Genomic DNA, 26882 nt, shown 5'->3' on the forward strand with positions numbered 1-26882 from the left:
ACCTATTCACACAATAATTGTCAAGAGTGCAGATGCTGGTCTGTTAAGTGGATACACTGAATGCTTTACATGATGCATAAAATAGAGGGATTAGGATGGAGTGGTTAAGGGCACCCGTTTTGAGTTCCAGTTTCTGCTTTCCTACTATTAACTTTGTGACCTCGGACACATTGCTTAACCTCTCTGATCTTGTGTCTGTAGAATGGGAAGAGTTATGCCTATCTCAGGGCTCTTGCGGGCACTCAAATGAGATGATGCATGTAAACAGTGCCTGGAACATGGTAAACACCGTGTTTCCACTTTTATGACTATCATTATTAATCTACGTAGGACTGCTTAAGCTTCTACATTTCTTTTTTTTTTTTTTTTCAATGTTTATTTATTTTTGGGACAGAGAGAGACAGAGCATGAACGGGGGAGGGGCAGAGAGAGAGGGAGACACAGAATCGGAAACAGGCTCCAGGCTCTGAGCCATCAGCCCAGAGCCTGACGCGGGGCTCGAACTCACGGACCGTGAGATCGTGACCTGGCTGAAGTCGGACGCTTAACCGACTGCGCCACCTAGGCACCCCAGCTTCTACATTTCTAATGGAAGAGAAGAAGAAGACCTGGGGAATGCTCGTTTCTGTTGAAAACTGAAATTGCCAAATCATACGATGACTGTATCAGTCAAACAAGTTGATGCACACTGTACATCCACAAGGCTTACAGAAAAATAGAGGTTGTACAGATCGCACTAATATTGTTAAGTGTTATCCTCCTGTACTGTCTCATATTTAAGGATCATATCTCTATCACTTTACAAATGCAGACCTTTACCTCCACTGAATATATGAGAATTCTGAGACAAAAAGGAAGAAAAACAAACCCTTCTAAATGCCAGAGAAATGGCTAGAAACCCACATTCAGTATTTCTTGTTTTGAATTCTACAGAGAGCCAAGTGAGACGTCAAATAGGAAATTAAGAAACTGCGAAGTCAAGCTTTAAAAAGGAAAGAAGGTGCACTAAGATAATGTAAAAGCCACAGTCTGGCTTAGTTTAAACTGTACAGAATACATCTTACGTCTCAGCTTTAAGCCAAAACAGAGTGGACACCTTGTTTCGCGTCCCGAAGAGGACCCAGTCTGAGGACCGGGACAGACACAGGAGGGGAGATGCCAAGTACCCATGTGGAGGTGAGACGGGAAGCGACACACGGGCTGCTTCTGCCTCCTCTTCCTCCCTCTCCTCCTGCAAAACTCTCCCTTTCCCAGTGAAATCTGCCTTGCTAACCCCTCTGCCGGGTCCTAGACACAGACCTCTATGTCTTCCTGTGTGCCTGGAGCTCCCTCTGCCTGGAATGAATGGTGTTCCTGAGGCTGTTCATGACCTGACTGGGTTCTCTCATCCCTCACTATCCAGCTTTTTGTTACCTCCTTAGATCTGCCTTCACCGTTCTATTCTAACTTGTTTAACTTTCTCTTTGTACTTATTGTAATATGTAATTGGTTTACTTGTTGGTGTCTGCCTTCCTCAGTGGGATGTAAACTCTGTTTAAGTTCAGGGACTTCACCTTGTCCAGCATTTAGCTCCTGACACCTATATCGGGGATTATAAATGGTTTTTGAATTACTACATGAATTGCAAAATGGACGATCCTACTGAAGACTGGCTCATTTGAAGAAGGCTTACTGGAGAAGGCGGGCCCTGGGCTGGACATCAAGATTTAGACCTCAAATGTCACTTGCTGTTATTAAGGAAACCAGAAAGCACTAAAGCTCCTTAAATCGTGTAATATTTTTGATTCTTTCCTCATTCTGAAATAATTCCTTTTTGTTTTTTTAAAAAAATTTTTTTTTCAATGTTTATTTATTTTTGGGACAGAGAGAGACAGAGCATGAACGGGGGAGGGGCAGAGAGAGGGAGACACAGAATCTGAAACAGGCTCCAGGCTCTGAGCCATCAGCCCAGAGCCTGACGCGGGGCTCGAACTCACGGGCCGCGAGATCGTGACCTGGCTGAAGTCGGACGCTCAACCGACTGCGCCACCCAGGCGCCCCGAAATAATTCCTTTTTGTATAAAACAGGATAGAGGGGCTGAAGGGTTACCTGTGAGGGTTACATATTAGAATTCTGATGTCATGTTGGAGCTGCTCAACAGAACAGCTAAAATGAAGAAATGAAACCAAAAAAGAACTTGAAGTCCGTGTCAAAGCTATGACTTCAAATAAATACTTTCTCTCTCTCTCTCTTTTTTAAATGTATATTTATTTTTGAGAGAGAGAGGGAGAAAGACAGAGTGTGAGTGGGGCAGGGTCAGAGAGAGAGAATCCTAAGCAGGCTTCAAGCTGTCAGCACAGAGCCCAACGTGGGGCTTGAACTCATGAACTGCGAGATCATGACCTGAGTGGAAGTCGGATGCTTAACCGACTGAGCCACCCAGGCGCCCCTCACATAAATAATTTTTAAAGTCCCACTTTAATGTGTTACCTCCATATTATTTATTTATTCTTATTTGAGAGAGAGAGAGAAAGAAAGAGACAGAGCATATGCATGTGGGTGGGGGGCGGAGGGGCAGAGGGAGAGAGTGCGAGAATCTCAAGCAGGATCCATGTGTGGAGCCCGATGCAGGGCTCAATCCCACAACCCTGGATCTTGACCTGAGCTGAAATCATGAGTATGACACTCAATGGACTGAGTCACCCAGGTGTTCCATTTCAAAGTGACGGAATATATGCAAATATGTATGCAAATATATGCATATATATTGTATATGCAAATATAGCATGGGGCAAGATGCAAAGGTGCTGTATGTAATTCATCATCAATGTACATAATTTTATGTGTGTCAGGAAACCCTGGCCAAACTTCTCTGACTGTGGCTTTGTAAACCATCTCCAAAACCCAAGAGGGTTGCTGCTTGAGAAAATGAATTCTTATAAACTAGCAGATACTTTAAATAATGTGAGGTAATGTGACCTGTATTGTAAAAGGTGGGAACATTCACTGGAATAACAATGGTCTTTTGGCTGTGGAAACATGTAAACACAAACTCCTCCTTTTTCCTGAAGAAAAGGATACCGTCAGGGAGAAAAGTGGGCCTGGCCATTTTCTCCCATCATGGCCCCATTCCTGCCACGGAGGTTAGTGGTGCACACTTCAGAGCTACGGGCATTTGCTATGCCACCGTCAGCCCGCCATCACTCTGCACCTACAGTGCCTCTCTCGGTTTTTCTCAAAATGACACAAACGTTTGTGTCTCTAGGGGTCATTTAGAGAATTTGGAGAAACAAGGATGGGTCATTGGGAGTCATTACATTTATTGTGGACTTTAAAAAATTTTTAATACTATTTTGGTTACAAGAAGGTCTTCTGAGGAAAGGCAGGTCTACATTTAAAGCAGAATCTGTCTTTTAAAAAATACACACTTTTGAGGAAACACAATTGCTCTCCCCGGCTGAGGGGTGCTACTAAGAGGTTCTGACATTCCAGAAACAAAGTGAACACAGAGGTAGACAAGTGAGGCGGAAAAGATCGGGAAGTCCAGCCCAGGGCTTGTCTGCTGGAACAGAGCTCAGTCCTGGTCAGTGATGACCCAGCTTGTTGACTGCAGAGAAGCAGATGTCATGGTCAGTGCTATGTAACCACTTGGGACCTGGGATAACCCTGGGAGACTGATGGTATGTGAGGGCTTTGCGAGGGGGCTCTGCAAGAAGCTCAAGCAGACAAAGTAAATAGGTAAAGAACGATTATCAACCGTGCTGGGAAAAAACGGAGCTCCAGGCTAATTAACAGGGTTGTTTTTTTGTTTTGTTTTGTTTTTTTAGCACCGCTTCAGAACTGAGATCCAAAGAATTGACATGTGTGTTTCAAGGAGTTAATGAAAGAGCTGCTATCACATCCTAAGAACTAAGAATTCCAGTCTCCTTTCTTAGAAGATCAAATGCTAGTTTGGAGGCTCTTTTGAAAAATAGAATGTCTTTAACATTCACTTCATGCCCTCTAGGAAAAGAGAGAACTTGAGCCCCTTTCTAAGGTGGGCAGGGGTGAGCTCCGTTTCTGAGGCTGTGTCATCTGTGGACCACAAAGGCAAGGAGAAGAGGACAACAGAGAGATAAAGGGCCCACCCAGACCAAGGGAGGAGAGCCAGCAGAGGGGTTGATGGGCAGCACCTCACATAACTCCTCAAACTGTACAACGTGGGAGCTCACGCAAAAGCAGGAAGTTAGTGACATCAGGGTGTTTCCTTCTTAAAAGGGTATCAGTTCTCTCCCGAAACGGAATTGCAAAGTCTTCTGTTCAAATTTGCAAAAATAAATAAATAAATAATTAATAAATAAAATAATAAATAATAATAACAATAAAAATAACAAATAAAATAATAAAGTAAAATAAATAAATAATAATAAAAAATAAAATAATAAACAAAAATAAAAAGACTAATAAAATAACATGAAGTGAATTAAACAATGATAGGAAGGTAAAATTTGTCTGAAAGGCTGATGAGCTATTCCAAATAATAATATTGATACTACTCCCACTTCCACTGAGGACATCGAACACTTATTGCCCACTGTGTTGTCAGGTTCTATTCCGGCCATCTCACTCATATGATCTCATTTAATCCTGACAACAACCCTATATGGTATTATTACCGCCATTTTACAGATGGAGAAGATATGAGGCGCAGGATACTTATCCAAGGTCAGACAGCTAGTAGGTGATGAAACATGAACTCAAACCATCTGGCTCCAGAGCGTACCCTCCTTACAAGTACATTACGCTTTTTGCAGTTCTACTCGGCCAGTAATGGGGTCCTGCATACATACTGTATGGCCTTTTGCTCGGCAGGCTCTGTGGGATCTTTACAGTTACTCTGTATGGTATGCAGGCCTCCTGTATTTCCGGGAGGAAAAGAGACCCCGAGAGGAAGCATACTCATTCACGGATACAGAGTGAAATCAGAGGAGTCAGGTTCTCTGATTCCTCGTTATACATTTTCTTTCGCCACACCGTGCCACGGAGGTCTACGTTTACAGAAGCCATGAGATAATTTAGAATGCTAAAGGTACCTTCTATTGGGCATCTCTTGTTTCAGTAGGATAGCTTTTAAGATGTCTCTCTTTGCTTGGTTGTTTTCTTTATCCACGTAGATCACTATACCAAAAAAAAAAAAAAAAATCCACAGGAGGAAGTCACTCAGGAATATGCCACATTAGTACCATTCTGTATTTGTATAAATACCTGTTTTTCGAGACACAAGTCATGCCACCTCACTTGTATGCCTGGGAAAAGAAAGCGGCTCTGGAAACCAGAGTCAAATCCGAATAGTCATGTGATCTAATGTCATGTCACTGGCAGGTTTATGTGCACACTGTCAGAAAAGATACAAGCAACATCTAAGAGTGCCACATCGCTGTCACTGCCTGTTAATGGCACTGGCAGTCATGACAGTAAAAGCCAGCGGTCTTTATTGCTTTGTATTTGAGGGATTTACTGCATTTTCTTTCACCCAAGAAGCGAGTGATAATGATAATGTATGGCAGAGAGCTTGTCCTTTCTGACAGCCTCGGTAATTTAATCCTTCTCTCCTGCCACAACATGCAATAAAAGAGGCATCTAGCGTATTGGGTTGAGGAAATCCATAGGCTGACGTTTACTGGTGTTTGGGTGGGGGGTATGGGAGAGAAATGTGGAGGAAGGGAGAGAGGCTTTTTAGGGTAGGAAGTTTGTCTTTGGTTTTGAAAGGTGCATGTTGGCCTGCAGGGATGTGGCCAGACTTTACTTGGCTGAAATATGAGGGGAGATAGCTGATCTAAAGTCCCACCAGGAAGAAGGCAGTGAGCACTTGAACCTGTAAATAAGCGTCTGCAGTTTGGGAAAATGGCATCTCAGAGTGCGAAGCCTCCAATTTTCAACCTGATTATTTTTTCTCAGCTCGGCAGCCTTTCAGCCATGCCTTAGCTTCTGAAGACATTTCTTTTTCACATGCCATTTTGGAGGTAAAGTCTCCCCTGTGACCAGCTCTCAATTTAGAGACTATCCTGATCAAAAGTACACAAAGGGTGAAAGATACCATGACAATTCCAAAGCCAGACTCCGCTGGGAAAGAACATATTTCATACTGAGAATGTTTCCCTGGACAATTTTAGTCCAATCTCAAAGTATGATGCTATCAGTTCATTTAGTCATTTGGCTCCGTTGACGTGCTGGGCACTGAGGCACACAGGGTGGGAGACACATAAGTGTCTGTGTAGGGGTGGGTTAAGGATTTAAGAGAAGTGAGAACCAAGGTCAAAGAGTGGCTCTTGGTTTACTGCTGTTTGCATAATGCAGTATCAGTGAATGTGACTAATTATATAGGTTACGGAGATTTACGGCAATCAAAAAAGACAAAAGGTTCAGAGTATTTTGTGAGTCTAGTGCTTTGCTTACCAGTGCTAAAAAGGCTTGCTAACGGATAAGTACCACTAATGTTGGGAGACTGCATCTCATTTTGGCCACCAGTACACCAAGCCAAATGGGAACTTTTTTCCCCAAATGGGAATTTTTTGTTTTTGCTGTTAATCACCACCAATTCAAGAGATGGTTGAGCATATTTTTTTTGACTTCAGAGTTCTAAAACTTAAAAGCCATAATGGTCTACATAATTTTGGGGGTTTTTTGGTGATAATTTTTTGTATCATTTCCTCCCCTCCCCCATTTTATTGAGATGTAATTGACTTTGAACATTGTACTAAACTTGTGTATAACATAATGATATATGTATATATTGAGAAATGATTTCCACAGTAAGTTTGATTAATATCCATTACCTCCCTGAGTCACACATTCTTTTTTTTTATTTTATTTTATTTTTTATTTTTCAACGTTTATTTATTTTTGGGACAGAGAGAGACAGAGCATGAACGGGGAGGGGCAGAGAGAGAGGGAGACACAGAATCGGAAACAGGCTCCAGGCTCTGAGCCATCAGCCCAGAGCCTGACGCGGGGCTCGAACACCCGGACCGCGAGATCGTGACCTGGCTGAAGTCGGACGCTCAACCGACTGCACCGCCCAGGCGCCCCACATATTCTTTTTTAACTTCTGATAAGAACATTTAAGATCGACTCTTGTAACTTTCAAATACACGACAGAGTCTTGTTAACTATAGTGGTCTCTGTTGTTTGAAGATAAGGGTTATCTCAGTGATTAAGAAAAACAAAAAAGAATGGGTTCAGACTCCAGCATCTAGCTAGTCTTTCAATTCAACTAGGCCAGTTTTGATAAATCTCAGTAGTTCGAAAAAAATTTTTTTAATGTAGTACAATACATGTAACATAAAATTGATCATTTTAACCATTGTTAAGCATACGCTCGGTGGCATTAAGTCCATTCACACTACCATCCACCTCCAGAACGTTTTCATCATCCCAAACTGAATCTCTGTGCCAGTTAAATAGTAACTTGCCACCTCCCTCCTCCCCACTCCCTGGTAACCTCTATTCTACTTTCTGTCTCTATGAACTGGCCTGTTTTGGGTACCTCTTACAAGTAGACCCATGCAATATTTGTCCTTTGGTATCTGGCTTATTTCACTTAGCATAAGTCTTTTTCAAGGTTCATCCATGGCATTTACCCAAATTTCATTCCTTTTTAAGACTAAATAATGTTGCATTGTGATATATAGATTTTCTTTACCCATTTGTCTGTTGATGGACATTTGAGTTATTTCCACCTTTTCACTATTGGGAATAATTCTGCTATGTATTCATCAGAAATATTTGTCAGAGTCCTTGCTGTCAATTCTTTTGGGTAGGTATCCAGAAGTTGAACTGCTGTACTACATGGCAATTTCTACATCTTAAAAACAAAACAGAACACCTTTACCATTGAAATTGGTGAAAAAATGGTATAGCAGGGATGCCCCTGCTTCTGCTCCATCCAGTTGGCCAGCACACTGTATTTCCTATTCTCTCAATGATAAAAATAGTGACAGCCATTATTTGTTGAGCGATGCTTATGTACTAGGTACTGCACTCAATACCTTTCTTATGTGTTAAGGACCATGCTGTCCCACATTTGACAGATGATTAAATAGACCCAGAGAAGTTAAGTAATTTGCTCAGGCTCACCTAGTTAGAAAGTGGCAGAACCCAGCAAAGTCTGCCTCCAGAGTCTGCCTTCTTAACCTCCACGTCCCCTTCTTCCACAGGAAGTCAAAACTTTTCCTGCTGTTTAAGCTGCAACCGTGTCATTAGCACAGACTGCAGTGTGAGTGAGAGAGAATTCCGTACCTGTATCACGGGAGGCCATCTCATTCTCCTTGAACTCTCTCAGGAAAGGATATTGCTTAGGTTCAGCTGGTCCAGCCAGGGGCCTTCACTCTCTTGGGGTAAACAGCTTTTAAAATTCCTTTTTGAAAAAACTCAAGCTCTGTACCGATAAGCTTAGTTCTCTGAAGGTATACCAAATTCGAAGTCCAGCTCTTCTACTTGCACAAACAAGGCCTGGAAGGTGGGCGTCTTAATCTAGCCCAGAGGTTCTTTGCCTTTTAATGTATGCCAGCATCCCCTGGAGGGCTGGTTAAAATGCACATTAACGAGCTCACCCTGAGTTTCTAATTCAGCAGGTCTGGGTTAGGGCCTGAGAATTTTTATCTTCCCAGCTGCTGCTGCTGCTGATTGGGATGTCCCACACAGAGAACCGTGGCTGCAGTTCAACATCCCTTTGCCAATGAACACTTCTGTGTTGAACACGCGGGACATCGGAACACTGTGGCCACCTCTAGGTCATGGTCCTAAGGACATCCATTTGGTGTTATGGAACCAGATGGTTAAAAAAAAAATTTACAGTTTCAAAACTTCAAATGTGTCTTTTAAAAAGCAATTCTGGGGCGCCTGGGTGGCTCAGTCGGTTAAGCGTCTGACTCTTGATTTTGGCTCAGGTCATGATCTCATGGGTCGTGAGTCTGAGCCCTGAGTTGGGCTCTGTGCCCAAGTGTGGAGCCTGCTTGGGATTCTCTCTGTCCCCCTTTCTCTACTCCTCCGCTGGTGCTCTTTCTCTCACTCAAAATAAAGTAAAAAAATAAAATAAAAAGCAATTCTGGTGATTTGAAAAATATCAGAACTCTCTAAAAATTAAGCTATTTTTGCCTTTAATTCTCATTAGAAATCACATTTGTTTAAGACTTGCTAGATTTTCACATGAACTTATTGAAAGCATATGTCTCAAAAAAGGTTCCAAATAGTAGTCTAAATATCTAAGCTGATCTTGAATTGTCTACCATTAAAAACTTATCCCTCACTTATGCAGGTTGGAAAGATCTTTATATTCTTATCAGTGTCATTGGCAGAAGAAATGCAGATGGCTTAATTACAAAGGGCTGATAACCTTGAATCTCAGAAAACTTTTTGTGTTGGCGTGTTATTCCCCTAATCCTCATCTTTGCCAAATTTCTCTTCCTATTAGTGACAGAATGTAAAGTCCGCATCGTTTTCATCTTCTGAATTAAACTTTAATTGTTCCAAAACATGGACTGTTCAATGCTCACAGACTAAGGGCCCAGATCTGTAGAAGTCTCATAAAAACTTTGGACGATTTCATTAATCTTTTTTCTTCCCACTGTCAATTCCCTAGAAGGCTTTATTCAGCCCAGACAACATTCTTCAGACCTACCATCAATCTTATTTTTTCCAAACTATTTTCCTGCTTTGTCAGCATTCTCTGAGCAAAATTTTCAGGCCCAACAAAATACAAATGTTTTCTTCTTGCTACAAATGTTTAGCAAGTGAATTCAACCTTGCTTCCCCACCCGCTCCTGCCAGCATTAGGAACCCTAAGAAGATCTATTTTTTGTGGAAGTGAACCTGGTATTAACACCTCTTAATCAAGACCGAATTGGGCTATAATCATGCGGATCATTAGACTAAACCTCTCATTTTATGTACCCAACTTGGGCCTCAGGATACAAATCCCTTTTGAAAAGATTCAAGCCATTATATAGGGTAAAAATCATTGTGAGGTTCAGTCCACCTCTCAACTGGTATGGCGTTCAAACAGAAGACAGCATGTACTAATTGTCCTTTAGATTTTCCATCTGAATTAAACAGTTTGGAAATAAAATTACTTTCATTAACAATTAATATGATTTGGGAGATGTAAGGCTGCATTATATTGACCTTTTACTTCAAGTCGCAAGTGAATGGCAAATCATTACAATAATTAGATGAGATAGTTACTTATTAACCAAGGATCCAAGGAGATTCTGCAATGAAGGTGATGCAAATATAATAATTTAAAAATAAACACTTTCCCTAGGTCATAATTGAGTGGAAAATAAAATAAAGCCTTCTACAAGGTTAATTTTCATGACTTCTCAGAATTTGCTGATGACCTAAGACTACAGTTTTTCAGATAAAGTAGATTAAAAAAAAAACAAACAGCATTATTTTGCTTGGAAGCACAAAGTACGGTCCTCTCCCCTCCCACCACGAAGGGATTTAAATAACCTTAAAATTTGTTTCAATCAACTTTGCAAATACTACATAGTTGAATCTCAATAGGTAGGAAGAGAAGCTGAAGAAAGATACAGTAAACACTTCTACTGAGTTCATTTCTAATAAATTATTGGTTCTCTTGTTGCTTTTGGAGGACTGATTTTTCATTAGAAACATAAGCAGCTCTTAAAATACCAATTAGATAGTAGGGGTATCTTGCAGTAAAAGGAAAAAAATATACCTGAACCAATGCCAACCAACCAACGAAAACCCCGCAAAGCCCTAGGTTACTATGTGGGAACGATACAAAATTCAGGACACTTGAGGATGTGTTAACAGGTTGCATCCCCAGAATGATTTGCATTGCTTCTTAAGCAAATAAAAACAATCTGTTCTGCAGCAGGCCAAATTTCTCCATGTACAATGTCTAAAAAGCAATTTTGTTGTCAGTCCAACCAAACATTCTACTGCTGACCTTTAAGAAGAATAACACAAAAGCCAGAAGAGTTTGTCTCTTTTCTTGGGGGTATTTCCATTATAATTAGTTGTCTAAACAGTTCTCTCATTACTAATAATATTTGGTGTGTTTTACTTTTCTTACACTTTGCAGGTAAAATATCTCTAAGGAAGTTTGAGAAAATATTTTTGGAAATGTTTCTGTTATATCAAGTCAATGAAAGGAAGGAGGAATCAGATTCTTGTCCTGACTATATTATTTGCTTCCTAAGTGATTTCTCAACCTATCTGTCATTATAGAATTATAGAATTTGAGCTGGAAGAGATCCAAGAGGGTGCCTTATGCAATAGATAAGAAAAAAGGATCCCATGAAATTTAAATAGCTTGCCCAAGTTCACGTAACTAGTAAGAACTGTGGATCCAGGGAAGACTAGAACAGACCTTGGGATGCTCATGGTTACTGTCTCAAGCAATGACCACATTTCTAAAAATAGGTGTGTGCACATGCGTACACACACACAGAAGTAACCACGGCCATCTGTATTTTTACCGCATGACCAGTAGCTGATATACATACGATCAACAGCATTACTACACATGTTGATTAAAATACAATTTATGAAACTGGGGAGTAAAAATATTAGTGGCCTGTTTTTGCTAAAGATAATGCAACACTCCATCTTTATGGTTTGTTTATAGGGCTTTAGAACTTCATAAGCAGTTTTTATCATAGGGTCATGTCAGCTTGATATGATATTTTTACTCCTCATTAATTATATACTGATATATATGATTCTCTAAAACATCTTAAAGTCGGCTGATCTAAGAATTTACAGGGTACCAGGTGGGTCTGACTTAGATGGCAAACCAGCTGATATAGGTGGAGCCCTAAAAGAGACAACTTGCCTGCAGCTATCAACGCATGTGTGGACTAAAACATGAAAACGTATTCTAAGAATTTAGGTCACTCAATTAAAATCCTGAACATATAGACACTGGGAGACATGTGTATATATATATTGTAAAAACATGTATGTGAGGACATTGATCAGAAAGGTAGAAAAAGTTAGGCCACGGAATTGTTTGGATCATGATTAAAAAGATAGTAGTTTTTTTTTATCCCCCTCGAAACATTATACGTTTTGATTCAATTGTAGCCCCACGTGTGACATTTTTCTTTTGATTCTGTGATATAGCGGGAACACCCAGAGAGGTTGTTTTCCTACCATTTTTGTTTTCTCTTAACTTCAGTATTACTTCAAATTGAATTCTTAATCCTGATGCTACAGACCTGACTTTTATTAATCTATTCTGATGAGACTCCCATGACTTTGTGTGAACATCAGAGAATTATACTTTGTCCTTGTTCCTACAGCTACCTTCACCGAAAGACAAAAACAAAAGTCTGTATTATAAATGAACCATACATACCATTGCTATAGTTATAGTAGACCCACTGCCCGCTCTTGGGTTTTGGAAGTGACACAGGTGTCTCTTCAGCAGGAAGACTGTAGAATCTGCATTCAACGAACAGCCGTTGGATAGTGTCATCTGCAGTTACTCGAGAATCATTAAGGCTTAGAGCTATGATCTCAATCCGAATTTTTTCTGATGGCTGTTTCAAGAGCAGAAACAAAAAACAACAAAGAAACATAAAACAAATGAGCAGAAACCCATTTACTCTTTTTCACTATCAATTTTAAATAAAACATGAAGGCCAATGGGTTCTTTTTTGGAACACATTGTACACGACTGTGTAGTTACACATGATAGATTATTCACGACAGAGAGAGAGAGAATGAGATTCTAATGCCCCAGGGTTTGAAGTTAACAGTGTCATGGCAATAGTCTCCTGATTTACATTTGAGGCTATAAATACCCCACTAGTAGTCTATCAGGGCCGAAGATTATGAGATCTTCATCTCCGATTGCTTTCAGAATGACAAGTATCACTTGGCCTTGTTTCAAACTATGTAATGAAGTACATGTTTATCACTGCTTTTATTTAATCTATTGCACCTGAGAAAGTTTCAGTTATTTAGAGATCAAAGCCTGTTGAATACTTCATAGCGATTATGCTAGTATACGTTGCTATATGAATCCGTATTAACTAGAGCAGAAACTATAGTCCATTGTCTTATATATTCTGCCACAACATATTTCATTCAATAAGTAATGTTTTCAAACAAGAGAAACAAACTGTCTACCTAATTTAACACAGGTTTCCTTGTGATTTATTTTTTTTAACCTCATTTTTACAGATTTAATAATTACAAATAACAGTTTTACTGTGTAATTTTCATTTCAATCCTTACTTAATACATTTTGGTGTCACAGACATTATTATACAAGCCATATATGTTTCCTTGAGTGATGACTTAAAACAAACAACAGTCTCTGACTTAAAAATTAGATCACACCAAGGTAACTCCTCCCTTAGAACTGTAGAATTTTTTACAATTTTAAATTTATACTTCATTCCCTTTTACTAAACCCCTCTTTGCTAAATTCAGAAGCACGCTAGAAAATCCTGAAACCAGGACCTGTCTATATGGCCAACTTTTTAGGAACTCATTGTCAAACATAAATCAGTTGTGCAAATTCACCATAGTGACTACTTAGATGTTTCAAAGCATATAATATAATTAATCAAACTGAAAAGCATAACTATCCTATTGTAAAAATATCCCCATAAAGAACAATTTCTATTGCTGTCAAACCCCCTCAATATTTGATGAAGTAATTTTGCCCCATTCTTTCAAAAGACATTTTCTTTTATTATGTATTCTAAGACACTTTAACTAAAAACCCAAATCTGAATATTTCAATAAGGTTATTTTATTATTCAGTAGATTCATGGAAATTTTACTAGGATGACAGAGAAAATTCCACACCATTCTGTCTCCACTAATACAGGTACGAGGCTGCAGCTGGCAATATTACTAGGATTAGCATAGTATGATGAAATATTTAAAGGAAAATTTTTTCTAAAACCTAATAAATCAAATGACTGCCAAATGTCATTAAAGTGATGGTCTTTGACTTGAATATGCTTTTCATATTCAAATTTGAAAAGAAAGAGATGGAAGCCTGGAAAGGTTACTCGGTTTCAACTAATAACCTCGAGCCCTCTCCGTTCACGTGCATAAAAAATGAAGTTGGCTCTATTGTCTAACCTCACTTCAGAAAAGCCCTTCTCTGCTTGCTGAAGACTAACATGGGAAAGAAAATATTTTAAGTGATATTATTTTTTCCTTAAAATGCATCGTGGTTGTCAGAATACCACATGCGCACACACATTTTCTAATTCTGGTTCAAATGGAGCACCGTGCATAAGTAAGTCTTTTTACATGCCTTGTAATTTGAAAAACTCACAATTGTTATAACAATAACATCTTATAAAATATTCCTGCCTCGGCACAAAAGAATGAAAGGAAAATAGCCACCGAGAGGCAAAATGGTTACCTCTATGTTGTGCAGAGAAGAATTTAAAGTTGTTTATCACAGAACCCAAAGAAGAGACAAATGAACTTATAAATAGCAGGGGAATCAAATTTATTTAACCGGTTATTTTATTAATAATATATTAAGTGTACAATCCCCATATAAAAACTTGCATTACTGTAAGGACGAATTTAGGTTATCAAATAAGACTATATACAAAAATAGAATTCTAAATGAAAGTAGATTACAGCCAAAGAAACAAGCAAAAACATCAATACCGAACAAACCAAAAGAAAACCCATCATATTCAAATAAATTTAAAAGAGCTTTAAAATTCCTTACATGGCATCATCTCCTTTCTGGTCCAGTTTTTTATTGTTATTCCCCCTCGAGCCTCATTACCTCTATCCCATGTCCCTTAAATTTTCTAATATTATGTATAGAAGTTATTAGTTACCATTTCTTTGTTTTTTTTTAAATATGTATTTATTTTTGGGATAGCGCAAGTGGGGGAGGGGCAGAAAGAGGGGGACAGAGGATCTGAAGCGGGCTCTGCGTTGACAGGCTGACAGGAGCGAGCCCGATGTGGGGCTCAAACTTACGAATGGTGAGATTTGAATAACTTGAGCCGAAGTCGGACACTCAACCAACTGAGCCACCCAGGTGCCCCTTTTGTCTTTTTAAAAAATGTTTACTTATTTTGAGAGAGAGAGAAGGAGACAGCAGGTGGGGGAGAGGCAAAGAGGGAGGGAGAGAAAGAGTCCCAAGCAGGCTCCATGCTGTCAGTGTGGAGCCTGATGCACGGCTCGATTCCTTGAACCGTGAGATAGTGAACTGAGCCGAAATCAAGAGTTGGATGCTTAACAGATTGAGCCAGCCAGGCGCCCCATCTTTGTTCTTTTTATGCTACATAAATCAACTTAAATTAGAAGACGGATAAGTTCCAAATAGTATATATCTAGGGAAGCATGCTCTGTCTGAATAAAGAATTTTCTAAACATTATACCTTTTGGCTACCGGGGCTAGCCAATTTATTTTTCAACATTGGAACAATTCTGGTTGTGTTTTTGCCTCTGTGAATCAAAAGTTCAACTAGATTGTAAATAAAGATTTTGAAGATTAAGAAGTACATCAGCTGTCTGACTGACGGTTCAGTCAGACAACTTCGTGTCAGAAATGAACTCATACCCTCTCCCCTGATCTCATTCATCCTCCGATATTTCCCATCTCAGGTGACGTCACCAGCCACCTGGCCACCCTACGGCCAGGAGACCTCGGAGCCACGGTTGCTATTTTCATTTTTCATACCCACCACATCCTGGAGATCACCCCATCCCTATTCATGCCACTTCCTGAACACAATGATTCATCAGATTATTGAAAGCTTGTGTTTCAACACTGTATCAGCTATTGGGGATAAAAAGACAAAACAGGATGTGGCTTCTCTTTTCATTTTTATCTCTAGAGAAATTTGTTTAGGTTCTCATCTGATCTGGGGGAAGGACTCACTCCACAGCTGCCTAGTGTTAGCATGCAGTTTGACGGAGTAACAAGGGAGAAATGAGAAGGGATCATGAAAGAGAACTGGTCGGCAGAACTGGACGCGGATGGACGGTACCAGCCTATACACTCGGGGACCCAGGGACTCGAGCTACCCTGCTTATGACATCACTGCTGTTGGCGTGCAGCACACGCTCAGAAATGAAGGGATCGACTCTCACGGCTAGAAGAGAGGCGAGGCACTCCTGCCCCTAATCCCTGGTCTGGAGTCTCAGCTGCTCTTCTTGTGGCTGAATTCTCTCCCTAAAAACAAATCAGGTGTCACCCTTTCTGCTTGAAAGCCTGTTAACTTACACTCTAGCCGTTTTCTGGGACCAGTGGTGTGCTGTTTATATAGCTCGGGTTTTTTGCATCTGAAATCTTCTCCACCAGACAAAATTCTACTTATTTTATGTCCTGGGCCACACATGCTGTCCTTTTAGGATAGCATTTCTACTCTCCAAGGGTGAGCTGGTTCCTCCTCTGGGTCCTTACTACACTTTCTAGTCACGTTATACTTCATGGATTTTTTTTTTTTTTTTTGCGCCTATCTGCTTCTCTGTAGACTGTGAGCTCCTGGAGGCCAGAGCCTTGTCCTATTAATCTTCTGCTATTTAACATCCTATCTGGCACATAGTAGGCTCTCAATAAATACTTAAAGATATGGAGTCAAGGGAGGCTGAATATTTTTTATATATTCAGAATATCTTTTGTATATTGCCAGTAAAAGGTGTAGCTGCATTTTTTTTTTTTTAGGTTTTCTTTTTTAACAAATATTTATTGTGTCTCCCATGTACTAACTGTTGAAAAATATATAGAAATCTTGCTGTTTAAGGTTTCAGTTAAATAAGAGTATTTCAAAGACGGGTCAATATTGTGGAACTGAGATGGGAGGTTACTATTTTTTGAACTTTTCCGATTTTTCATAATAAAACAATGAAAAGTTCCACTAGGAGACTTGCAAGGGATAACCATACACTGATTCAAACAAGTCTTTGCAGTCAGATGCATCATAATGTCTGTTTAGGATCTCTAGAACAAGACAATTGTACTTCTGTAGGGTATTGGTAGCCTTCACATGTAGTAAGTTGGCCACACGGTATAGGCTTTAGGCTTTTCCTGTCTTCTATTCTGTATGTGTGAACGTTTGTTACTAAGTATGTTACTTTTGTCTTGTTCACCAAGTGCCCTATTTACATCTCTAGTTAGCAAGATGTTGACGTTAGCATATAAAAAAAAGGCATTTAAAAGTCGACTGTGGTGAACAGAAGTAATAGAAGTCACTCAAGTAAGAACTTATTTTTACTTGCCTGTATAGATGGACACTCCATACTGTGTGATTGAATGATCTAGAAATGTGATGACAGCTTGTATTACTCGCAGAGAAAAAAAGTTAAAAGTTCTCATGATTTTGGCTCAATTCCACCATTGCTTCCTGACTGATGCTAATTCACTTTTTAGGCCATATTTTTTCTACAGTATTTACTTAAGCTTTTATTGGCATGCTTAAATTTTTTATGTTTTACTTCAGAGGATCATGCTGAATTCTTCCTCTGGTTTCAAGCATCAGAGCAGTCACATTGGAGCTGAATTGTTAGGCTTCTAAAAACTAATTATACTTGACAGTCCTTAAACATCGTATCCCTTAACTGAGGATGGCCTATGATAAAAGTTTTCAACTTGTTTTAGTCCATTAGATTTAACTCTAACTCTGGTGAGATTACATGTGAGTTTTATTTCATTCTAAATTTCTACAGTGAATAAGCATTTCTGTAACTTTAAAAATTATAAAGTATAGAAAGATAATTTGGCATATTCAAGTCCTCAACGTCTAAAACAGATGTTACCATTTTGCTGTATCTGCTTCAAACTTTTTTTGTTATTACTGTTGAAGAAATGAAACGTTTCAGTTAGATACAGGTAAAGCCCCTACCTCCTAGTTCCTTTCTTTCCTTTCTCATCCCCCCATAGGTAACCACTATTCTTAAGTTGGTATGTATCACTCCCAAACACGCTTTTATATTTTCTACAACATAGGTATATATCCATAAACGACACAGAGTATTGTTCTGTTTTTAGGCTTTATATCAGTGGTATCAGCCTCTATTAATCATTGTGCAACTTGTGTTTTTTTTTCACTGAATGCTATATATTTTTAGATTTATTCACGTTTATAATTAAAATCCAATTCCTATATATTAACTGTTCTATAGAATTCCATTTATATTGCATATATAATCTATAGTCCACTTATTTCTTTACTCATGAACAATCCAGGTGTCCACAGTTTTTTGCTATTACAAAAATGTTGCATTCCTTTATGTTTTCTTGTGTATGTGAATGATTCTCTTAGAAGAATTGCTAAGAGATAGATGTGAGAAATTCAAATTACTCCCCAAATGGTTACATGAATTTACATGGGTATTACATTTATCACTATAAAAATGTGTTACATACGTGTGTATGTGTGTATGTGTGTAAATAAATATAAACAAAGCCTACCTACAGGAGTAGGTAGAACTTGGTACTATATAGCAAACTGATAAGATATAAAATGGACATGGAAGGTTATAATCTATGTCTATGCCCTTTAAGAGAAAAATTTTAATTGGGGTGAGTTCTAAAAAAAAGCTCACCATTGGTATTGACAGAGCCACAGGTAAACAGGGTAGGAATGCACACTGATTAATAATGATTCTTACAACTTCCTTCTTCAGGCTGGGGGTGGGCAGAGTCGTCTCAAAAAAAAAAAAAAAAAAAGTCCTCCCAGGGGAGCCTGGGGGGCTCAGTCAGTTAAGCAACCAACTCTTGGTTTCAGCTCAGGTCATGATCTCACGGTTTGTGAGTCTGAGCCCCACATTGGGCTCTGCACTGACAGTGTGGAGTCTACTTGGGATTTTCTCTCTCCCTCCCTCTCTGCCCCTGCTTGTGGTCGCTCTCTCTCTCTCTCTCTGAAAATAAATAAATAAACTTAAAAAAAAAAAAGTCCTCTCAACTCACACTAGGCTCTAAAACTTCCCCTTATTAGGAATCATATCCATTCTTCATACCTGTTTTGATTGAAAATATTTGGTTTCTTAAAAGCTCTTTGGGAGAAAGAAGAGTAAAGAGAAACTCAAACTGTCAAGACAATAATGTTTTTAACAAACAAAAGCAAAAAAAACCCCAGCTTTCATCAGTGGCAGTAACTTATCTTTTCTCATGTGTTCTGTGAAAGACCCGTATTAAACAAATAATGTAAATACCGAAACTTCAGTGATGGAGATCAAAATGGTGCTAGAGTTAAGAGGGCTTATTTTTAGAATACTGTCATGGTCTCCCTTATACACCATGAAAATTACTGCATCTATAATGGTCAGCAAATTACAGAAGCTTGTTACCACATGTTCTAAAGCAATGGTTGGAATATTTTTTCCTGTCCTAATACACCTGAGGGATATGACACATTTCCATCATTAACTGTGGCTTACTATGGCAATAATGTGAAGGAAGGAGAGAATTTTAAAAATTACCCTCAATTTCAGGTGATTTTGATATGCTATTCCACTTTCACCATCATTGAAAACAGATGTTATAGTACAGTGGTTCTCAATTTTGGCTGCACATTAGTATCACCCGGGGAGCTTTAAACAAAATTCGGATTTAGCTGATCCGGATGGAGCCAGGCCCTGGCATTTAAAAATGCTCTCTAGGTGATCTGAGTGTGTAGTCACGGTGAGAAGTACCACTTTTCCCTAAAGTTGTTCTTAAACTCTTAGCATGCCCCAGAATGACCTGAAAGGCTCAATAACACACGGATTGCTGGGCCTCCGTCTCTGAATTTCTCATTCATGAGGTGTGGGGTGGGGTCCAAGAATTTGCATCCTCACAGTTTCTGAGGTGACGCTGATGCTGCTGGTCTGGGGACCACATTTTGAGAATCACTGCTCTAAACCAAGAAAGATTCAACGTATATTTGTTGTCCCTTTCTAAGATATTTACAAAAAAGCTTCCATGATATTCATATGAAACTGTTCTCTAGTTATTATTTAACATTTTAGTACAGACTTAGCTTACAAATTATTTCCTTTCTAGAAGGAGTCTATACTCATCATTAAACATAATCCAACAAGAGGGGCACCAGGTTAAACGCCTGACTCTTGATTTCGGCTCAGGTCATGATCATGGTTTGTGGGTTCGAGCCCATGTTGGCTCCGTGCTGATGGTGTGGGGGCCTCCTTGGGATTCTCTTTTTCCCTTTCTCTCTGCCTCTCCCCTGCTCACTCTCTCTCTTTCTCAAAATAAATAAATATACTTAAAAAAAATAATCCAACAATATAAATCCCAAAAGTAAAATATCAAAGTTCCTTGTTTTCGGCAATTTTTTGCCAAAGGGGTTGGCAATTACGTTTTGTATAATTTTTGCATCACAGGCCATATGGTCTCTGTTGCAAACACTCAACTCTGCTCTTCTAGAGTGAAAGCAGTATAGACAATAGGTAAATGATGGGTGTAGCTGTGTTTCAGAGAAACTTTATTTACAAAAACAGGTAGAGAGAGGGCTGGGATTGACACATTGGCCATAGTTTGCTGACCCCTGCCCTGACCATGTCCCAGAGATACTCACTGCTAATGGTGTTTGGATTATATATTTCTAGACATTTTCTTTGTTTACTTAAACCTAAATGTTGTGTCTGTATGCTCATATAAAAATGTGTACGTATGTGTATATAAATATTCCTCTTTCTTGGCTTCTTTGTAATGGAATTTTCAGTGAGGTGTAATTTCTTCACCATCGGTTTGGCAAAGGTGTGATGTGAGGAAGCAGGAATTTTTATACGTTGTTATTGTAACCAGAAATGTTTGCATTAGCAAAAACTGAAAGAAGCCTAAGGCTCCATGGGACACTCAACCAACTGAGACACCTAGATGCCCTCACGTAAAGGTCCTTCAAAAGGGGCTTATTTAAATAAATATGGTATGGCTATGCATTGCAGTATTATGCATCTGTTCAAAGAAATGGAACATATTACTATGGAAAGATGTCCATAGTATATTAGTAAGAGATAATTAAGTTGCAAAACATAAAAAATAGTTTTGGAAGGATCTACCGGCAGAGTAATTCAACATTTCTGGTTTCACCTAAAATATATTTTGAAACGTATTCTATCTAGCTGAAGTGTCCATATGTAAAGCAGCGGGAGGGGCTTATTTTACACATTGACAGGATATCATGTTTGATTCTGAAATCGTTTAATAAGTTTTTTAAAGTTTACTCATGTATTTTGAGCACGGGTGCGTGTGCGGGGCAAGGGCAGACAGAGAAGGAGAGAGAGAGAGAATCCCAAGCAGGCTCCAAACTATCAGCTCAGAGTCCGACTCAGGGCTTGAGCCCATGAACCATGAGATCATGACCTGAGCTGAAACCAAGAGTCAGACATTTAACTGACTAAGCCACCCAGGTGCCCCGACTTAATACTTTCTATTTTTATTCATTTTTAATTTTTTTAACGTTTATTTTGAGACAGAGAGACGTACACACACGAGCAGTGAGATCATAACCTGAGCCGAAGTTGGATGCTTAACCTAATGAGCCACCCAGGTGCCCCCTGATTTAAGACTTTTTAATACATGAATTCTAAAAGTAGTGAGTTGCTTTATGCATTTTGCCTTTCAAATCTTTAAAGCATATTTTGCTGAACATCATTATTGCAGTCACCTGGGAATGCCAGCTCATATTGTTCAAGAGGACCTGGTTTCCAGGTGGAATTGCAATTTCGTCCAATTCAATTTGGCAGTTTTTACAAAACTGCCATTAGTAGAAACAGAGAAAGAGAACGATGTAAATATGCAATGCACAGAAGAGTCCGTTGCTCTGTCAGAGTGTGACTTCCCATTCTTACCTGTGGGCGCACTTTAAGAAATCTGTGAATTGATGGCCATACATTTCGTAGTGAAGATGGAAAGCTGCGTTGCTTAAAAGATAAAACTAGAAACACTCTGAAAGGAGGATTGTTAATTCTTTTTTTTAGTGTCATGGCAGATGCAAATTTTTGGTTTTGATGTCTATTTTAAGGACCTAAAACAAGGCTTTTAATCAATGTATTATACATCAAATTGATACTGTTAACTTCTGATTATTCAAATTAATAAAATATTCATAGAGAAATGTCCAAAGTTTTACATTTCTCAGACTTCCTCCACCCCACTTAATTATCATGCCTAGAAGCTTTTTAGTAAAAGAATCAGTCATCAGGCTGACGGAATCTGACAGGCCAGCAAGGCCCAATTACACTGGTGCTCTGTGGCCCTTTGATGTCCTGGAAACGAAGAGCGATAGGGGCAAATTGGGTAGCACATTATGTTAATGACTTGATTTAATCCAGCCACTAAACTTTATGTAGCCTGTTAAAAAAGATGCTAACACTAATTATGCCACTTTGGAAAGAAAAGGAGGGGACAAGCATTTCACTCTGACAAAGTGAAGCTCATAAATGTTGTAAATGAAATGAAACAAAATGAAGTAATCTATGATTAATTATACATCACAGACATAAAGAAAAGAGGAAGAACCAAGTAATATGTCTAAGTCCTGGGAAATCTGTTAGATTCCTGTTAAGGATCAACATTTCTAAGAAATAACTGTGAGCTGAGAGCTTCTGAAACATGCAAGGAGGAAACTGGGTGATCTTCAAGTGCTTATATAGTGTAGCAGGTAATTCAGATTCACAGTGTAATTGGCATAAATGATACTTATCTAGGATACTACTTTAGTCTCAATTCTGTGACATGAGAGGGTAGAGGCAATTGGTTAAAAAAATCTTATCAAATGGGGAGAACCAGAGTAGGGTTCTCTAATTACTTTTTAATTAGTCTCTGTGCCTCTCTTCTTTTAAAATTGAATTCAAGAGTGTAAACTCCCTAAGAGCAAGAGGATTATTTCTCTTATTCACTGCTATATTCTCATGGCCTAGAACAAAACTTGGAATGCAGCAAATACTCCCCAAATATCTGTTTAATGAGTGAGTGATCTTCCCCCTCCCTTAAAAGCCCTTATTGGCCGCTCATAGAACTTTAGGATAGACTTCAGCCTCCTTGGATGATACACGAGAGGCCTCAACGCTGAGGACATGTCTCCCTTTTCAGCATATTCTCCTGGGGCCCTGTAGGTGTGCCACAGATGTAGTCCATCCTAAAACCATTCTGAATTTCCAGAACAAGTTATGCTCCACATTCTAATTTTTATGCTATCATTCCTCTGTCCTGAAATGACCCCTCTATGGCTCTCACTAACTCCTCATCACCTTCAACACTTGGCTCAAGCTTCACTGACTTTTGGAAGTCATCCTTGATGAGGGTCCCTCATGCTGCTGGGTACTTGCTTGAATGCTCCTATAGCAGCACCCTGTGCATTCCGTTCCCCTAGCTCCGACCACCTTACGTTGTGACTGTGTTTCCTTGCAGACTGTGACTTCTTTGAGGCCAGGGATTGCTTCTTTTCTGACACAGAGTAGATGCTAAGGAATATAGGATTGTTGTGATAATTAAAGGACATGTTACGCAGGATGTGCTTAGGTCAGAAGCACCATTCAAGTGGTCCTTTCCTTCTGATGAAAGCCATGTGTCACTGTCCTGAAAGTGCTACCTGAAGCAGTTCTTAAGGAAGATGTACAGGAAGAAATGTCTGATTCAAACATGCACGCTTACTGTGCTCGGTGTAATGAGAATACATTCTTCATAAAATGATGTGATAGTTCATTTTATCTGTCAGCTTGACTGGACCACCAGCTATTCGGACATAGGTCAAACATTGTCTTAGGTGTGTCCTTGGAGTGTTTCTGGATAAGATTAACATCTGAGGTGGTAGACGGAGTAAAGCAGACTGCCCTCTCTAATGTGGGTGGGGCCTCCTCTAATCAATTGAAGACCTAAACAGAACAAAAAGGAGAACAAAAAGAGAGAACTCCTCTGCCTGTTGGCCTTCACATGCAACATTGGTCTTTTCCTGACTTTGAATGTGATAATGGAACACACTGATTCTTGTTGGGTCTCTGCCTGCCTGCTCTCCAGCTCGAATTTGTACCAGTGGCACTCCAACTTTTACGATCTTCAGACCCAGACTGGAGCTACACTATTGCATTTCCTGGGTCTTTGCCTTGCTGAATGTAGATCCTGGGACTTCTCAGTCCCCACAGTCACGTGGCTCAATTCTTTATAATAAATCTTCCTATATGTAGACATTTATACATATATATCCTATTGGTTCTATTTCCCTGGAAAACCCTAATACAAATGGCTATCCACACAAGGGGCCCATTTTCCCTTTAATTCCCATTATCACAATTTTCTAATAGACAGCATAGAATTTCTATTCATCAGTTCGAAAAACAATTTCAGGTTTGATAAAGCAAAAAAGCTAAATTTAATTGAACTAAATGCTTTATTAAATGTCCAGGAAACCATACTCAAGATTTCTTCCTTGATTTATTGATTTTGAAGAAAAAAGACTCCATATATAAGGATGCATGGGTCAGGTGGTATTATAATTAATAACAATGGTAATAAAACTTTGGACAGATGAACTGTTCTGTTTGCATTTGGGTTTGTTCTGCAAAGAGGTTAAGCTGAGAATTTTAAGAGTTGAAAGAAGTATTCCAATTCTTACCCAAAAAGTAGAAATTCTAAAAAAAGGTGTACAATTAATCATTTCAGGAAAATTAATGTAGATGAACAGAAAAAGCTAGAGCCTTTTTACTTTACTTACACTTACTTTATAAAAATGGCCCCCCCCGTAAAATAAAAAATGCTCTGCTAAGTGGTATACTTCCCATGTAAATTAAAGTACAATTTTCTTTTCAAAATTTGAATTTACATACTACTTTTCAGCAATGTGCTACAAAACACGTAAACACTATACAAGATCTAACAGGGTTTAATTTTTTGGCAGAAATGAAATAACTTTAATAGTTTATCAGTGGACATATTTAGATATGAATAGTGTATGAATTCACATTTGCAAGCTATTATAGTTTTGAACGCAATATCACATTTTGAATTCTTAAAGTTGAGATGTGATTTAACATACCTTTGTACAATGGTTCTGAAAAGGAGTCAGGGAAGTCAACTGGTTTTATCAATTAACTATTAAAGCTACTATTGTTAGGTATTGTTAACATGTAAGCCAAACTAACTCCAGAAGTTATCACCCATCACATTATGAAACTACATATAAATTTATTTTGTACTAGACGATTGTATGGGTAAGATTGTGAAAATACATTAGCATTTTCCCAGAAGTATTTTTGCCCGAAGATTTTCATACACGAAGACTGATACACTACGAATGAAGACAACTTTATTTTACAAGCTGGCATCAAGTTACTGACCTGTTTGATATTCTCGGACACAGGACCAGGAATAATACATTCATCACTGTCAGACGCTGATCTCTCTTCCTCATCTGTTAAAAAATAAAACTCAATAGTTTAAGTCTATTAAAGCAAATATACCTTGTGAAATGGACAGAAATAAGCATATGTCATAAGGACAACCTTAAAAGAACAATATGATAATTATGTCTAGGCCTTTTTTAACAGCAAAGATACTTACTTTTACATTTTATTTCATTTATTTTAAATGTTTATTTATTTATTTTGAGAGAGAGAGAGAGAGAGAGCAAGGCAAGGGAGGGGCAGAGGGAGAGGGAGAGAGAGAGAATCTTAAGCAGGCTCTGTGCTCTCCACGCAGAGACTGACATGGGGCTTGATCTCATGAGCTGTCAGATCACAACCTGAGCCGAAATCAAGAGTAAGACACTTAACCGACTGAGTCACCTAGGCGCCCCTAAATTATATTTTAGGAAAGAGAAAAAAAAAAAAACCGACTGAAAATTCCAAGTTCAGTTTTAGTAGAAACAAAGATAATAAAAATATAGCTTGTTGTGAAATTGAAAAATAATCTTTAAAAAGATTTTTTTTTAATATTTGTTTATTTTTGAGAGACAGAGAGACAGAGCATGAGCGGGAGAGGGGCAGACAGAGAGGGAGACACAGAATCCGAAGCAGGCTCCAGGCTCCGAGCTGTCAGCCCAGAGCCCGACGTGGGGCTCGAACTCACGAGCTGTGAGATCATCACCTGAGACGAAGTCAGACGCTCAACTGACTGGGCCACCCAGGTGCCCCTAAAAATAATCTTGTTAAAGAGAACAGGGTAATAGGTGTTTTCTAACAGCCTAACCAATTATACTGTGCAAAAAATCAAGTTACTCTTAGTATTTAAAAGCATCTTTAAAATTTTTTGCAGTTTTATTGTGGCACAATTGACATGCACATATTTAAAATGCAAAATTTGATATTTTGACGTATACATAATTCTGTGAAATCATCACCACAATTAAGATCGTGAATATATCCATCACTCCATAAGTTTCCTCGTGCCCCCGATAATCTACTCCTATTTTGCATCTCTCTGTTCCTATTTGCCCTTCCCCAGGGAGCGACTTCAATGCTTTGTCACTATAGTTAGTTGCCTGTTCCAGATATTCATAGAAATTAAATACTGTCATGAGTTGTCTTTTTTGTCTGACTTCTTAGTTTTAATTTTTAAAAAGTTAATTTCTCTAGAATAATCCAGATGATAGTATAACACCCACAGAGAATATGAAGTTATTTAAAATATAAACTGGACACGTGGTCAGCAGTTATACTTGGATGCTAGTGGGGCACTCCAAGCTGAAATAAGAAGGTGTGCAGTCGTTCCCCCGACTGTAGCTGACGAGACTGAACTCTGTCCCATCACTTCTGTCGGGAGATAGGTATCATGAGGTAGATCCACTGTTAAGATGCCCTGTAGGCATACTCTTTAAAAAAAATTTCTTTTTATGTTTATTTATTTTTGAGAGAGAAACAGAGAGAGAGCATGAGTGGGGAGAGGGGCAGAGAGAGAGGGAGACACAGAAACTGAAGCAGCCTCCAGGCTCTGAGCTGTCAGCACAGAACCTGACAC

The 26882-nt window shown here is 39.0% G+C and overlaps 1 protein-coding gene across 7 annotated transcripts in view; it reads right to left on the reverse strand.

Moving 5' to 3' along the window:
- Positions 1–26882, reverse strand: part of RPGRIP1L (RPGRIP1 like) — a 108239-nt gene that overhangs the window by 20439 nt on the left and 60918 nt on the right. For 6 of the 7 annotated variants that reach the window (XM_045046920.1, XM_045046921.1, XM_045046922.1 and 3 more), the window contains 3 exons: positions 25265–25338; positions 12348–12531; positions 5053–5137 (listed from right to left, as the gene is read on the reverse strand). In XM_045046920.1, coding sequence (XP_044902855.1) covers positions 5053–5137; positions 12348–12531; positions 25265–25338 — 343 coding nt within the window. The remainder of the gene's footprint in view (positions 1–5052; positions 5138–12347; positions 12532–25264; positions 25339–26882) is intronic. The other variant, XR_006590716.1, reaches the window with a different exon arrangement.

The sequence above is a fragment of the Felis catus genome, chromosome E2 (assembly GCF_018350175.1).
Source record: "Felis catus isolate Fca126 chromosome E2, F.catus_Fca126_mat1.0, whole genome shotgun sequence".
Classification (NCBI taxonomy): domain Eukaryota; kingdom Metazoa; phylum Chordata; class Mammalia; order Carnivora; family Felidae; genus Felis; species Felis catus.